Raw genomic sequence first — 15,092 nt, 5'->3', positions numbered from 1 at the left:
CTACCAAGACCCTGGAAAAAGCCATTTCTTTTATTGACGTTTATCCTTATTTGTCAAGTTTATTTCGTCTTTGAAACTGTAATGAGAAGTAATGATAGCACTGTGGCATCTAAACCCTGGAAAATACAAGAAAGAATATCCCTCCCTATTAATTATCCTAGTTACATTCTCTTTCTTTTTAACTCTGATTATAAGTGATAATTAGTTCTTATCCTTCTAAGATCCCTTAACACACGTAAGCAGACCTCCCTACCTCAACACCGTTTTTGTGCTGGCACGAAATGTAAATTGATTTTTTGGTAAGGTTGGTACTGTATGGTCTCTAGAAAGGATAAGGGGGTAAGTCTCTAGGGTGACTCGATAACTATGGTAGCGTCGATGGCCGGTGTTCACCCCCCCGGCGTTTACTCCCCGGAAAGAACCCCCAAGAAAATACCCCCCCCCAGAAAATACTCCTCTGGAAAATACCTCCACCCGAAAAATACCCCTCGCAAATTACCCCCGTGGATAATACCAACCCCGGAAAATACCCCCTCCAAAAAAACCCATTAGAGATGAAAGCAATACTCTGAAGTTTATACCCCCTATTTTTTCATTAAATATTGAAATAAATTGGCAGTGAAACTTTTTATGTTCTTCGGCAAAACTATTTTTTGCCAAAACTACCAGAAAATATTTTATAAATAGGAAGGTCTGGCTAAAGGTATACATAATGAAATAATATTTATTGCCTGTATATGCCATTGGGTTGTTCAAAGAATATCCGACATATCCATTGCAGGACTTAATAAAGTTTAACCTCCTCAAAAAAAAATCCTCGGAAAGGATCATCTTGAAAATATCCCAAAGAAGGATATATACGAAAAGTGAATTTTGAACGGATTTGAGCTTAGCTATGTTTTATATTTGTATTTTTGAAAAATTCCACCAGTCAAAAACAATATAAACCATGTCCAGAAATTCTTCACATATGACAAATCTGGATATCCTCATCCATTTAACTAGTGGCCATGAAAGTAAAGGAATTCAATCATATATAGGAAATCCCTTCTGATTACACTCCAAGCTAAGTTCTAATTTGAATTCCAGTTGATTTCGTTTTATGAATCAATCTTGTGTGTGAATTGCTTTGAAGTAAGATTAAGATATTCTACACCTATTAATGTCGCCTTGGTGTGAATGGATTTCATTATTCTAGTTTGTTGTTCTTACATAGTTTGGTTATAGTTACTATCTATTATTGTGTCATTTACATTTATTTTGTGCTCCCTTGGCCGGTCATACTGTACTTTTATTTTCTTCACTCTTTATTTTTTCAGCTACTTTTCTACACAATCTGTTTTTTTTAAAGTTATTCGTCAATAAGATGTTAAAGCCCAATCCCATGGGATTAGCTATACGGCAGGGACACACTCAAGGGGGAATGGGGCTTCAGGAAACCCATTTATCATAAATTTTCGGAGTTTTAGGGTATTTTTATTCATATTACCAAATATTTGTCTTTTTATTGCTTCCCCTCCGCCGGAAAAAATCCTGCGTACGCATTTGCTGTGAAGACGTTCAATTGAGAATCATTTTTCTCTGACTTTTCAGCTTCTAGTTACACCAAGATGTGGGAACAAAGATCTTACAATTAATCAAGGAACAGGCACAAGACTGAAGAGGTATATCCTTGGCCCTTCTGGCTGGAGTAAAAGGAATATTTCATATTTGTGAGTTCATTTCCTTTTGTCTTATTTATTTATAATCAAGACTTGTTTTTTCTTATTTACTTAGAAAGGGATGTATCCAGGAAAGCCAATGGCGGGCAGTCGTGGGATGTTATTTTGTCAGAGAGGTTTTTAAAGGACTGGATAAAAAGTGTCAAAAAGCGCTGTATTAATAAATAAGGAATGAGCTATAAGTTTTACCAACTTATATTCATTCTTTGCATTTTCTTTCAGCTGCTTCAGGGGATCCCAATTACAAACCAGCGTTTGCGGAGTATTTAAAAAGAGAGGAAGGAAAAACAGAGAAATGGGCACAAAGAGCGAGTGACATGGAGAGATATAAAGGGGGGGATTGATGAAAGAGAGAAAGAGAGAGAGGAAGAGATAGTAAGGGAAAAGGAGTACTTGAAATAACATTCTGGACGTACATAAATATTTAATATTAGCAATAATTTTTCAAATAGCCTAGGGACTAATCATTTTATACCATGAGATATCTTCATAATTATCAATTTACTAATTTATAGCACTCGTCCTTGACGCTCAATAATTATGCAGAAAAATTAGAATGTAAAGAAAATTTAAGGAATTTTTTTATTTCTCCAGTAATTAAAAAAGAAGAGTAATATTCTTCCATAAAGTTGTTCATTTTTCAGTGTTGCAAACTGGACTCCGAAACTGCAGTCAGAAGATAAAGTCAAGTCAATATTAAAGGAAGCGTTTGAGGCATGGGCTGGATATGCAAGACTAAACTTTGTGGAAACATTTTCGGCTGATGCGGATATAGTCATTCTTTTTGGCAACGGTTACCATGGGGATTAGTAAGGATTGTTTATCATTATTTTTTACTAAATAGAATAGTGACGCCATAATTACTTCTGTGAGTCAGATAGGGAAATTAACATAGAAAAATTAACATATGGTTATGTTTGTTGGTTGTTGGTTTGGTCGTTAGTTATGTTTGTTGGCTATATTGGTTGTTGGTTATGTTGGTTATGTTTCTTTTCTATATTTGTTGGTTAAGTTTGATGTTTATTGTTTGTTGGTTTTCGTTGTTAGTTATGTTTGATGGTTATAATTGTTGGTTGCTGGTTTTGATTGTTGGTTATGTTTGTTGGTTATGATTAATGGATGTTAGTTATATTTGTTGGTTATGATTGTTGGTTGCTGGTTATTTGTTTTGGTTATGGTTGTTGGTTATGATATATGATTGTTGGTTATGTTTATTGGTTATGTTTGTTGGTTGTTGGTTATGTTCATTGATTGTTGGTTATGTTTGTTGGTTATGAGAAATGGTTGTTGGTTATGTTTGTTGGTCATGTTTGTTGGTTGTTGGTTATGTTTTTAGGTTGTTGGTTATGATTGTAGGTTATGTTTTTTGGTTGTTGGTTATGTTGGTTGTAGGTGATGTTTATTGGTTATGCTTGTTGGTTGTTGGTTATTACTGTTGGATGTTGCTTGTCGGTTATGTTTGTTAAGTTTGTTGGTTATGTTTGTTGGTTATGTTGGTTGCTGGTTATAATTGTTGGATGTGATTGCTGGTTGCTGGTTATGATTTTTGGATTTGATTGTGGGTATGGATATATTTGATAAAAAAAGGGTTGCTAACCAAGCCACCCCCCTGTTTTATTTCCCCACGATGTTTTTCTATTAAAAACCATAGACGTTTGTATGGAATCGTGCTTAAACATGCCTCTCCAGGTGTTAGAAGTCATATTGTTTTCCCCATATAGGTGTCTAGACGGCCATTTATAGGAAAATTGTGTTTAAACATGCCTCCCCCATGATAGAAGCGATATTGTCTTCCCCATATGGGTTTATAGACGCCCGTTTTATAGGGAAATCTTTTCTAAACAAGCCATCCCAGTTGGCAAGACTCCCCCACTATGCTTTTCTATTAAAAACCTTAGAGGGCTTTCCAAGGGTGTACGTGTTCCCATCAAAGATTCCTGTGTGTCCTGGGAACGCCCTAAATACCCAGAGTAAGGAAAATTTCTCATCAGTCTTACATAACCAATTGAAGACAATACAAGTATCTATAAAGTAATCGATAATTAGCCATCCTACCAAGAAATAAGTCAATTTCTCTCTAGTATTTCCTATACCCCCCCCCCCCAAAAAAAAAAAAATCCCTCCACATATATTGTTTATACTCGTTTTCAAGCATAAAATACCCTCTTCTTAGCATGTAAAAACCCAACCCTTCAACCCATATTCGATGATACTTAATCCTTTCAGTAGCGGTTATTCTTTTTTCGCTTATACATAGCGTTATTTGAAAAAGTGTCTTTTTTCCATCACGCATTGAAACCAAGGAACAAAATACAATGTCTCGCGTCTCCTCTTATCTGAACACAGACATCTGTTGTGAATATGTCCCAGTGTAGAAAGGGAGGCTATGTAAATAATTAATCTCACACGGAGAGGGTTGCGTTTGCTGTCAATTGCACCTTACGAAAAAAGTCAAACGTCCCGTGTCATCTAAGCGCCAGAGAAATAGGTCAGTTGCATGTCTACAGAAAGAAAAGCTTGAAATTAAATGTCAGGGATCGAAGATCTTAAGGAAAACGATGATCGAGAAAGAACTCCTTCCTGTTAACTTACTTCTCGAGACTTCAAAAGAAATTAAACACCTTGACAAAGCAGTAATGCTGGCTAGAGAATGCCCAACACAGCCTGTGGCCACAGAAGAAAGTTCCTCGTCGTTACCAAGCTATCGAACGATTTGCAGTAAAGTCTCAAAGTAAAATGTTCCTAAAAGCAACGCGTTTTACTTACCTTTTCTTCATGAAGCCCCAAACAACCACGCAACAGTCGAAAAATTTCTGTGAACGTTCTACTCACGTTTGCTTTCTGGCGGCAGTTCTTTGAAATACTTGAAATAGCAATGCAATTTATTCATGCTGAACGAGACTGTGATTGGGAGTCTCATTTGGCAGCTACTGCTTGGATGTTGCCATACTTGGTGGCGGTTGACCATCCTCAGTATACAAGATGTCTCATACAGTACCTATCAGACATGCGAAGTTTACCACAAACCTTTCCTGATATACACAGGAAGTCACGAAAGGATACTTCGCAGTAAAGAGAACGCACACCAGGTTCACGATCACCTGGTTCGATCAGGTACTGGAATGTACAGTGAACAAGGATGCAAAGACGAAGGCCTGAATAATACGAGAACAAATGGATGAGAGACAGACTGAAGCTTGGAATCTTACCTTACCGATTTCTGCTGCCATCAGCAATAGTTTCCTGCAAGTAGTCAACGTATCCATAGAGACATTGAAATATCACGAAGACAATCATTCGACGACGATTACAACTTTCGCGAGATAGAGTTTGAGACATTTTCATTGCATGTGGCAATCCGTTCACCAGAGTGGACTTCGACCTAGTGAATATTGTGACGTCAGAAGTTGCGGACGATGAGAAGATTGTTTCTGATATTACTTGCGTAGCCAAAAAAGGAAAAGAGGTGGTTGAGGACTTTCTGTGCAACCGGAAAGAATATTTGAAAAAGATTGCACTCCGAACTTTCCCTTCAGAGAGAAAAACTCAGAAAGAGAAGGGTTTCCCTAGAACCGATCTCCTGAGCTCTGAAGTAACAGCCTTGAAGAGAATCATTACTGCTCAGCTGAGCTACGGTGAAAAAAAGGAGAAGCAGTTACAATGACCCTACAAAAGGGATTCTTCCTTTCCCTCCATACATTTTTGAACATCTTCCACAACAATCAACCAAGACATCCTCTGACTGGAAAATGAGGACGGGGGACAAACCTGTGCTGTTGAACTGGCTAAGAAAAGAAGGAGGACTTGCAGCTTGGCTGGTGACTTTGAAATCCAAAGAAAAAACATCAGCTACAGTACTAATGTACTGTAGAGTACATGTACTGTACAGTACATCATTGACCTAATGTCCAAGATAAGGTCATATCGGCTTGCCAGGTTTGAAACAGTCAAATCCTTCACGGAAAGATTGCTTCTATCGTTGCTGAATGATCTTCTAGTGAGCATTTCTGAAGTCCACATTGTCACAGATCGGTACAACAGGCTGCCTGTGCAGCTCATGGAAACCGGAGAGTCGATCTCCTTGAAATCAGCATGTACACTTCGACGAGGGAAAGGAAAAAACCTCCAGATTTCCTCACTTGGCACAATTGAAGAATGGGATGCTGTACTTGGAAGCTCAGCATCTAAAAGCCGGCTCCACGAAATTTTGTATGAAACCTGGGAGCAGATGAGTGATCAGCTTCCAAACGCACTCAACCTTTTTCTCTCAGGTGGGTTCAAGGAGAGATTCAAAGTGTCTTTGTTCAAGCGTGGCTGCAGTCCAACTTTAACAGAACACTCTGACTACGAGGAATGCTTGTCCTCCAGCCACTAAAAGGCTGACCAACGCCTAATGAAACATGCCAAGTACACTAGCCGTTCGTTTATAGCATCGTTGTACATGAAAACGACACAGACGTGGCAGTAGCCTGTGTTTATTGTTTTGAAGAGCTTCAAGCTGTGGGACTAAGTGAATCTTTCTTGAAGTTCCTGACTTACATTATCAGAGGAAACGCTATGGCGTTGCCTATAATAAAGGCCATACGGCTCCAATGTTTTACTCGTATTATTTATTTATTATTATTATTATTTAATTTTTTTTTCAAGAGGCACTTCGTATGGAATGTGTCGTCATAGAAATTTCAAAGGGGGCTCATTTAATTGGAAATCGAGAGTTCTAGTGCCCTTTTTAATAGTCAAAACTGATTGGAGGGCAATTAGCCCCCCTCCTCACGCCCATCATTCCCCAAACACATCCAATAACAATTTTAAGATAGCCATTTTGTTCAGCGTAGTTGATTTCCAGATAGAAAATATATTTTTGAGGAGGACACTCCCCCACAACCCTTAGGGAAAGGGTTTTAAATTATACCCTGGGGCATATAAGGTTTCTAAAGAAGACATTGTAGTAGAAACTTCAGAACAGGCTCATTCGATTGAAAATTCAATGGGCCAGTGTCCATGTTAATAGTCGAAAGTGATGGGAGGGCAACTAGCCCCCCCCCCTACGCCCATCATTCCCCCAAACACATCCAATCAAAATTTTTGAGATAGCCATTTTGTTCAGCGTAATTGATTTCAAGGTAGAAAATATGTTTTTGAGGATGACACTCCCCCACAACCCTCAGGGCAAGGGTTTTAAGTTATGCCCTGGGGGCATATAAGGTTTTTTTAAAAGGCTCGGTCGTAGAAACTTCAAAAAAGGCTCATTAGATTGGAAATTTAAAGGGCTAGTGCCCTTTTTAATAGTCAAAAGTGATTGGAGGGCAAATAACCCCCCTCTCACGCCCACCTTTTCCCCAAACACATCCAATCAAAATTTTGAGATAGCCATTTTATTGAACGTAGCTTTAAGTTCTGGAAATTAGGTCTTTGAGGATGACAACTCCCCCACAGCCCTCAGGGCAAGGGTTGTAAGTTATGCCCCGAGGGCATATAAGGTTTTTATAGACAACGTTGTCATAGAAAGTTCAGAAAGGGCTCATTCGTTTGGAAATATAAATGGCTAGTTCCCTTTTTAAAAGTCAAAAGTCATTCTAAGGCAACTGATACCCCTTCCACGCCCACCATTTCCCCAAACACATCCAATCAAAATTTTGATATGGCCATTTTGTTCAACGCAGTTGAAAGTTCTGGAAATTATATGTTTGAGCAGAACACTCCCCCCACAGTCTTCAGGGGCACGGGTTATAAGTTATGCCCTGGGGGCATATATGGTTCTTATGGAAGGATCGCTCGTATAAACTTCCGAGAAGGCTCATTTGATTGGAAATTGAAAGTTCTAGTTCACTTTTTAAGCGTTAAAAGCAATTGGAGGGTAACCAGATTCCCCCTCCCCAAACCCTGTTTTCCCAAATGCATCCAATAAAAATTTTAAGATCATATAACAAAAATTCAGGTGTCGACACAAACCCCGTCGGCCCGGGGGCGTTGTAAATTATGCCCTGGGGGCATATATGGGTCTTATGGCGGGGATGCTCGTATTAACTTCAAAGAGGGCTCATTTGATTGGGAATTGAAAGTTCTAGTTCACTTTTTAAGAGTCAAAAGAGATTGGAGGGCACCTAGCCCCCCCCTTCTACACCCTTTGTTTCTCAAACCCACCCGATAAGAACTTTGATAAAGTTCAATCTCACTTTTTAATAATCAAAAGAGATCCGAGGGCAGCTAGTCCCCCCAAGCCTTCTTTTTCAAAACCCATCTGATGCTCGTATAAACTTCGGAAGGGATGCTCGTATAAACTTCAGACAGGGCTCATTTGATTGGAAATTGAAAATTCTTGTTCACTTTTTAAGAGTCGAAACAGATCCGAGGGCAACTAGCCCCCCTCCTCCGCCGCTAAAAGCATCAGATAAACATTTGAAGATAGACATTTTGTTAAAAAAAAGTTCAAAGTTCTGATAAGAAAAAACTCTTGTGCCGACACAGTCCCCCAGGGCCCAAGGGTGGGCGTTGTAAGTTATGCCCTGGGGGCATATATGGTTGTTATGGAAAGTATGCTTGTATAAACTTCCTAGAGGGCTCATTTGATTGGAAATTGAAAATTGTAATTCACTTTTTAAGAGTCAAAAGTCATTAGAGGGCAGCTAGCCTCCCCCCCATTCCATTAATTTTTTCCCAGAGGCACTTCATATAGAAGGGGTCATCATATAAACTTCAAAGGGGGCTCATTCGATTTGAAATCAAGAGTTCTAGTGCCCTTTTTAAAAGTCAAAAGTGATTTGAGGGCAACGAACACCCCTTCTACGCCTACTATTTCCCCAAACACATCCAATCAAAATTTTGAGATAGCCATTTTGTTAAAAACAGTTCAAAGATCATATAACAAAACTCCTTTACATATGGTCATTTCGTTAAAAATAGTTCAAAGGTCAGATAAGAAAAACTCCTGTGTCGACAGAACCCGCCCAGGGCCGGGACAGTTGTTGTATAGTTTTGCTCTGGGGACATATATGGTACTTATGGAAGGTATGCTCGTATAATCTTCGGAGAGGGTTCATTAGAATGGAAATTAAAAGTTGTAGTTCATTTTCTCCGAGTGAAAAGAGATCGGAGGGCAACTAGCCCCTCCCACCCTCCACGCCTTTGGGTGTATCGGATGGATAAACCCATCCGGTAAAATTTCAGGTGGCCATTTTGTTAAAAATTGTTCAACCAACAAATATTAAAACTCCAAGGTCAACACAACCTCCCAGGGCCCAGGGACAGGCGTTGAAAGTTATACTCTGGTGATATAGATGGTTCTTATAGAGGGGATACTCGTATAAACTTCAGAGAGGGCTCATGTGACCAAAGCTTAATCTAGTCCCCCCCCCTCCCTTTTTTCCCAAACCCATCCGATAAAATTTTGAGATCGCAATTTTGGTTAAAATAGTTCAAACATCAGATAATAAAAACCCTTTAGGTTGACACGAACCCATTTTTTCACTTTAATATTGTTACTTTCATATCACTTTTGATACTATTTGATTTTTATTATAAAGTTAGATTTTGAAATAAGGCATTTTTAAAAACTTGAAATTTTTTGCAAACAAAAACTAACAAAAATTAATTAAAAATAACTTTCCGCAAAATAAGTTTTTCAAAAAAAAGTAAATGCCATTTAAACTCAAGCTAAGCAGATTCAAATAACTTATAAAATTCAAACTCAAAACGATCAGAAATTACTATTAAAGAATAAATTAAACCAAAAACAAACAGTAATTAAATAAACAATCATAGAAAAAACATACAACAAATAATAATATAAATGAATAAATAGATCTTGAAGCAAGTAATGCTTAGATTGAATATGAAAATCGAGCTTAAGACGACAAAACTACTTTCCTATTGAAGCACAAATGAAACTTAAAACGAACAGAAATTAAATAAACAATCAATGCAAACAAACATACAATAGATATTAAATTAAATTAATCCATAAATCTTAAGACGAGTGAAACTTAAATTGAATATGCAAATCAAGCTTTAAACGAACAAAAATCACAACAAACAAGAGTTTGGGTATGACCTCCTTCTCTCACTGTAAAATTCTAAGACTTACTGCGTCATTGGCACTTTACTGAAAACTATATGCGTCTTGAACAGTCTTGGAAAGTATAAACAACATCAAATTGAATATTGATCTATAATGATATTAATTGTTGAAAGATCCATCAGTTCAAGAATTTATTTCACTGTAATTGTATTTTTATTTTCAATGCTGTAAGAACTGGAAAAGAATATAATCCGTTTTCAGTTAAGCGCCAATGACATAGTAGGCTTTTGTTTTTTATTTACAGTTAAGAAAGAAAGCAGTATCCAAACCCTTGTTTGTAATGAAACTATATTCGTCTTTAACAGCTTTAAAAAGAGCTAATAGCTTAAACTGAATATTTTATGCATAATGATATTAATTGCTGAAAGCTCATTAGTTCATTATTTTACTATAATTCTAATGTTTATTTTCAATATTAAGTACAAAGGGTAATATTTGTCATAAAATTGGTTTCAGAGGCAACGCTGTAGCGTTGCCTATAGTAAAGGCCATACGGTTCCAATGTTTTATTATTTATTATTATTTTTTTTCCAGAGGCACTTAATATGGAAGGGGTCGTCTTAGAAGCGTCAAAGAGGGCTCATTCGATTGGAAATCGAGAGCTCTAGTACCCTTTTTAATATTCAAAAATTATTGGAGGGCAACTAGCCCCCCCCCCCCACGCCCATCATTCCCCCAAACACCTCAAAACAAAATTTTGAGATAGCTATTTTTTTCAGCATAGTTGATTTCCATATAGAAAATAAATTTTTGAGGAGGATACTCCCCCAAAACCCTCAGGGCAAGGGTTTTAAGTTATGCCCTGGGGGCATATAAGTTTTTTATAGAAGGCGTTGTCGTATAAACTTCAAAACAGGCTCATTCGATTGGAAATTAAAGAGCTAGTGCCCTTTTTAATAGTCAAAAGGGATTGGAGTGTAATTAGCCCCCTCCCCCCCACGTCCATCATTTCCCCAAACACATCTAATCAAAATTTTGATATAGCCATTTTGTTCAGCGTAGCTGATTTCCAGATAGAAAATATATTTTTGAGGAGGATACTCCCCCAAAACCCTCAGGGCAAGGGTTTTAAGTTATGCCCTGGGGGCATATAAGTTTTTTTTATAAAAGGCGTTGTCGTAGAAACTTCAAAACAGGCTCATTTGATTGGAAATTAAAGGGCTAGTGCCCTTTTTAATAGTCGAAAATGATTGGAGGGCAACTAGCCCCCCCCCACGCCGATCCTTCCCCCAAACACATCCAATCAAAATTTTGAGATAGCCATTTTGTTCAACGTATCTGATTTCCATATAGGAAATAAATTTTTGAGGAGGATACTCCCCCACAACCCTCAGGGCAAGGGTTTTAAGTTATGCCCTGGGGGCATATAAGGTTTTTATAGAAGGCGATGTCGTAGTAACTTCAAAACAGGCTCATTTGATTGGAAATTAAAGAGCTAGTGCCCTTTTTAATAGTCAAAAGGGATTGGAGTGTAATTAGCCCCCTCCCCCCCCCACGTCCATCATTTCCCCAAACACATCTAATCAAAATTTTGATATAGCCATTTTGTTCAGCGTAGCTGATTCCCAGATAGAAAATATATTTTTGAGGAGGACACTCCCCCAAAACCCTCAGGGCAAGGGTTTTAAGTTATGCCCTGGGGGCATATAAGTTTTTTATAGAAGGCGTTGTCGTAGAAACTTCAAAACAAGCTCATTTGATTGGAACTTAAAGGGCTAGTGCCCTTTTTAATAGTCGAAAGTGATTGGAGGGCAACTAGCCCCCCCCCACACCCGACCTTCCCCCAAACACATCCAATCAAAATTTTGTGATAGCCATTTTGTTCAACGTATCTGATTTCCAAATAGGAAATATATTTTTGAGGAGGATACTCCCCCACAACCCTCAGGGCAAGGGTTTTCAGTTATGTCCTGGGGGCATATAAGGTTTTTATAGAAAGCGTTGTCGTAGAAACTTCAAAACAGGCTCATTCGATTGGAAATTAAAGGGCTAGTGCCCTTTTTAATAGTCAAAAGTGATTGGAGTGTAACTAGCCCCATCTACAAAAATAGACTATGGTGGAGCACTACAAAAAAATAAAAGAAAAGAAAAAGAAACCAGCTTCACAAAGATAAAGATACAATATTTCTACAATATTTCTAAAAATAAATAATTTAAATATTACATTTCTGCCAGTAAAATCTTTCTACCTTTTCTTTTCCTTTTTAAAAGTTATTTCTTCTTTTTTAGTTTTTGTAGCAAAAACCCTTTCATGTCAAAAATTCACATTTCTTAATCTGAATTAAATTTTTTTTTTCAAATGTCTAAATTGGAAAATTCAATTTTTTCTTCTTTTTGAGATTTTGTAACAAAAATCCTTTCATGTCATATCTAATTTCAATTCAAATGTCTACAAAATTAAGCATTTAAATGTCGAACCTCTTCAAATAAGCATATATGAAAATTTAAGAGTCTGGTTTTTGAATTTAAATAGCGAAACCAATTTTTCGTCAAGGTTCTAGTTTTTTTAAATTTGAAGATTTCAATATCAAATTTCTTCGTACCTTCCACTAAAGGCCTTCTTAAGTAATGCAATGGAAAGATGTACAAAAAAGAAGGCTTTTACACGTTCTTGGGGAGAGTCTAGCTACCATTAATTAAAAAAAAATATATAATAATAATAGGTGAATAGACTGTAGAGGTGGTGTGCCTCACTCTTTTGTACATACTGATACGAGTCACCACTATTTAAATAAAAAAGATTAAAAAGATTCGGAGGATGAGGAAGGGGGATTTGCAGGGGGAAATCTTTCAACTAATAGATATATAGAGCGGTTTTCCATGCTTTGGGTGCAATTTTTTATTAATAATGATTATTCGGCGAATAAAAATTTTTTCAGCAACTTCAAATAAAACATCTTCGCTCATTCTTACAATGGGAGATTAGACCAATTTTACCATAAGAGTTACGGGTAACACGATTTAAGAAGTCCAAACAGCTAGGCCATATGTTTCTTTATTGCAGAAGACACATTACTTAGCTTGGCTGAGATGCGTTTCGTGGAAACAGGAAATTTGCTTGGAAGTCATATTATCTATCTCGTAAGGGTCTTTTCCCTATGTTGTAGTAAAAGCATGGCTGGTTTTACTAATTTCTAAATTATGGTCAAAATAAGGTTCAAGTATGGTTCCAAATAACTGACACAGCAAGGTGGCAATTGTAGGTGCAATAAAAACATAAAGACCAAGAATAATCCTCAAATCAAACAGATTAATTTTTCTATTTTAGTTACCCGTTTGATGGTCCTGGTTTCACTCTAGCCCATGCGTATTATCCCTACGAATTCGGTCATCTTGGAGGGGATGTTCACTTTGACGAAGCAGAGCCATGGGCTATTAATCCTGAGGACTATAACTCAGGTATCTTCTATTTAAGTTGCAATGAAATAATTTTTACTACATTGGTCCATATACTGTTCTCCCAGAAGTTTCCCATATCTAATACCGTATTACGGCTACACTACGAATTAGTGTAGGATTGATGTTAAGATGACACTTCGTCCAAAGCTTGTTGTTTTCACTATTGCTAGTTGCTTTAAATCACTATTTACTTTTATTTGGTTTTTTCCTTAAAAAATCACCATAGGGAAAGAAGAAACCAAAAAATGAAATGATATTTCTAGCTTATTTTAGTAATTTCCTATCGGACAAAATCAATAAGAAACTAGAAGAGATATGTTTTTTTTATCCAATGTAATGAAGATGATCTAGTAAAGAGAGATTTGTAGCGTAGATTCAAAGTTTGGGTTTAGCTTGTAACTCCTTGAAGATTGAAATATGATAGAGGATTAACAAAAAATACCGGTTTTCACGTTTAACATTCCTTGAGTTCATTTAAGAAGCTGAGAAACCCCAAAAATTTATGAATTTTAGTCTACCAATTTATTGTACCAATAATAAAAGAATAAAAAATACAAAAAAAATATTTGGAATGGTATATTCTCAAACAGTTTTATTCTGTACCAGACGCAAAGACATCCGACGCTTGGAACAACGGAGCCCTGTATAACCTGAGCAGAGTTCACGTCACAGCTTGTCAGGTAGTACCTTTGGCTATTTGAATTGGAATAATTTCTTATCTCTAAGAGATCTTCAACAAGACTTTGAATTTGTTTCACTTGCTAAGGTTTGGTAGTTGGTTATTTCCCTTTTGAAGTCCAAGGAGCTCATATAATGGGCTCCACCGTGGTGGCCCAACGGTAGCCACTAAAACAGCCTTCTGGGAACAACATTGACAGCAGCAGTGTACTAACACATAGTTAAAAAAGACATTTATACCACTTCTTTCGAAATATATACTATAAAGCTCAATGACCAGGTCACTCAGGTCAACACCTCCGACGAATTTGACATACTCAACAAAGAAATATGGAGAGACAAAATCTATCTCCTTTTTTAGCTTACTGACCGAATATTTGCAGTTGATACACATACGACGTGGTATAAGATATTCTCAGAAGTTGTTAAGCCCTTGACCCTTTAATTTTTAAATGATCCTACCGATTTTTTTAACATTGCAAAAACTTCTCCCAATTATAAACTAAGAAAAATTGTCAATGGTCATAGTAATTTGACTTCATTTTGTTTTTAATCAATAAAAGCAACTGTTCAACTTGTGATTGTCATGATCAAGAGACTTTGTTAAATATTGACTTTTTGAGCATAAAACTAGTAATAATGATGGAATTGAAATAAAAATTAATCTATAAGAGTTTTGAATTGTAATATACTGAATATGAATGAATGAATGAATGATTTTGATTACCCATCTTTGACAATACAAAAAAAAAATGCAGTAAAGAGAAAATCAAAAGAAAACAAAAAAAACACATCGAACGAACGAACAACTTAAATTAATACTTCAATAACTAAAAAAACCACAAAAAAGCAATGGTGAAACTAATTACATAAAAAGACAATCATTACACATTGCTGACTATAGATTCATACATACTATGCGTTAGGTCTAAAGACTTCAGCAACTTTCCCTCCTGGTCGCGATCACGACGAAGGGGTCATCGAGTCCGTAACGTGCTGAAATCTGACGGTTTCTTCGCCAGGGGAGAAGGCTACGCAGATATTTTGCAAGCTTGTAGAACACTGTACGAATTGTTTTTTTATCATCAAAAGTAAGCAAAGACCAAAAAGGTGACAAAGCTAAGACACGAGGGGAGGCAAAGGAGTTGAAGATCCGTGCTAGAATGCGGCGGTTATATAGGCGTTTAAATGACAAAATCATCCCATACACTTTTCGG

At 36.9% G+C, this 15,092-nt stretch overlaps 1 protein-coding gene across 1 annotated transcript in view; it reads left to right on the top strand.

Moving 5' to 3' along the window:
* The first annotated feature begins 315 nt into the window (after window positions 1–315).
* LOC148946097 (matrix metalloproteinase-17-like) overlaps window positions 316–15,092 on the top strand; it is a 44,597-nt gene continuing 29,820 nt past the window's right edge. Inside the window, exons 1-4 of the mRNA XM_089097603.1 lie at window positions 316–339; window positions 1,594–1,712; window positions 2,366–2,530; window positions 13,067–13,197. Of these exons, the coding sequence (XP_088953729.1) occupies window positions 316–339; window positions 1,594–1,712; window positions 2,366–2,530; window positions 13,067–13,197 (439 nt within the window). The remainder of the gene's footprint in view (window positions 340–1,593; window positions 1,713–2,365; window positions 2,531–13,066; window positions 13,198–15,092) is intronic.

The sequence above is a fragment of the Artemia sp. Qi Xiang Cuo genome, chromosome 12, assembly GCF_049724085.1.
Source record: "Artemia sp. Qi Xiang Cuo chromosome 12, ASM4972408v1, whole genome shotgun sequence".
NCBI classification, from domain to species: Eukaryota; Metazoa; Arthropoda; class Branchiopoda; order Anostraca; family Artemiidae; genus Artemia; species Artemia sp. Qi Xiang Cuo.
This window is presented reverse-complemented; position numbering and strand designations above follow the sequence as displayed.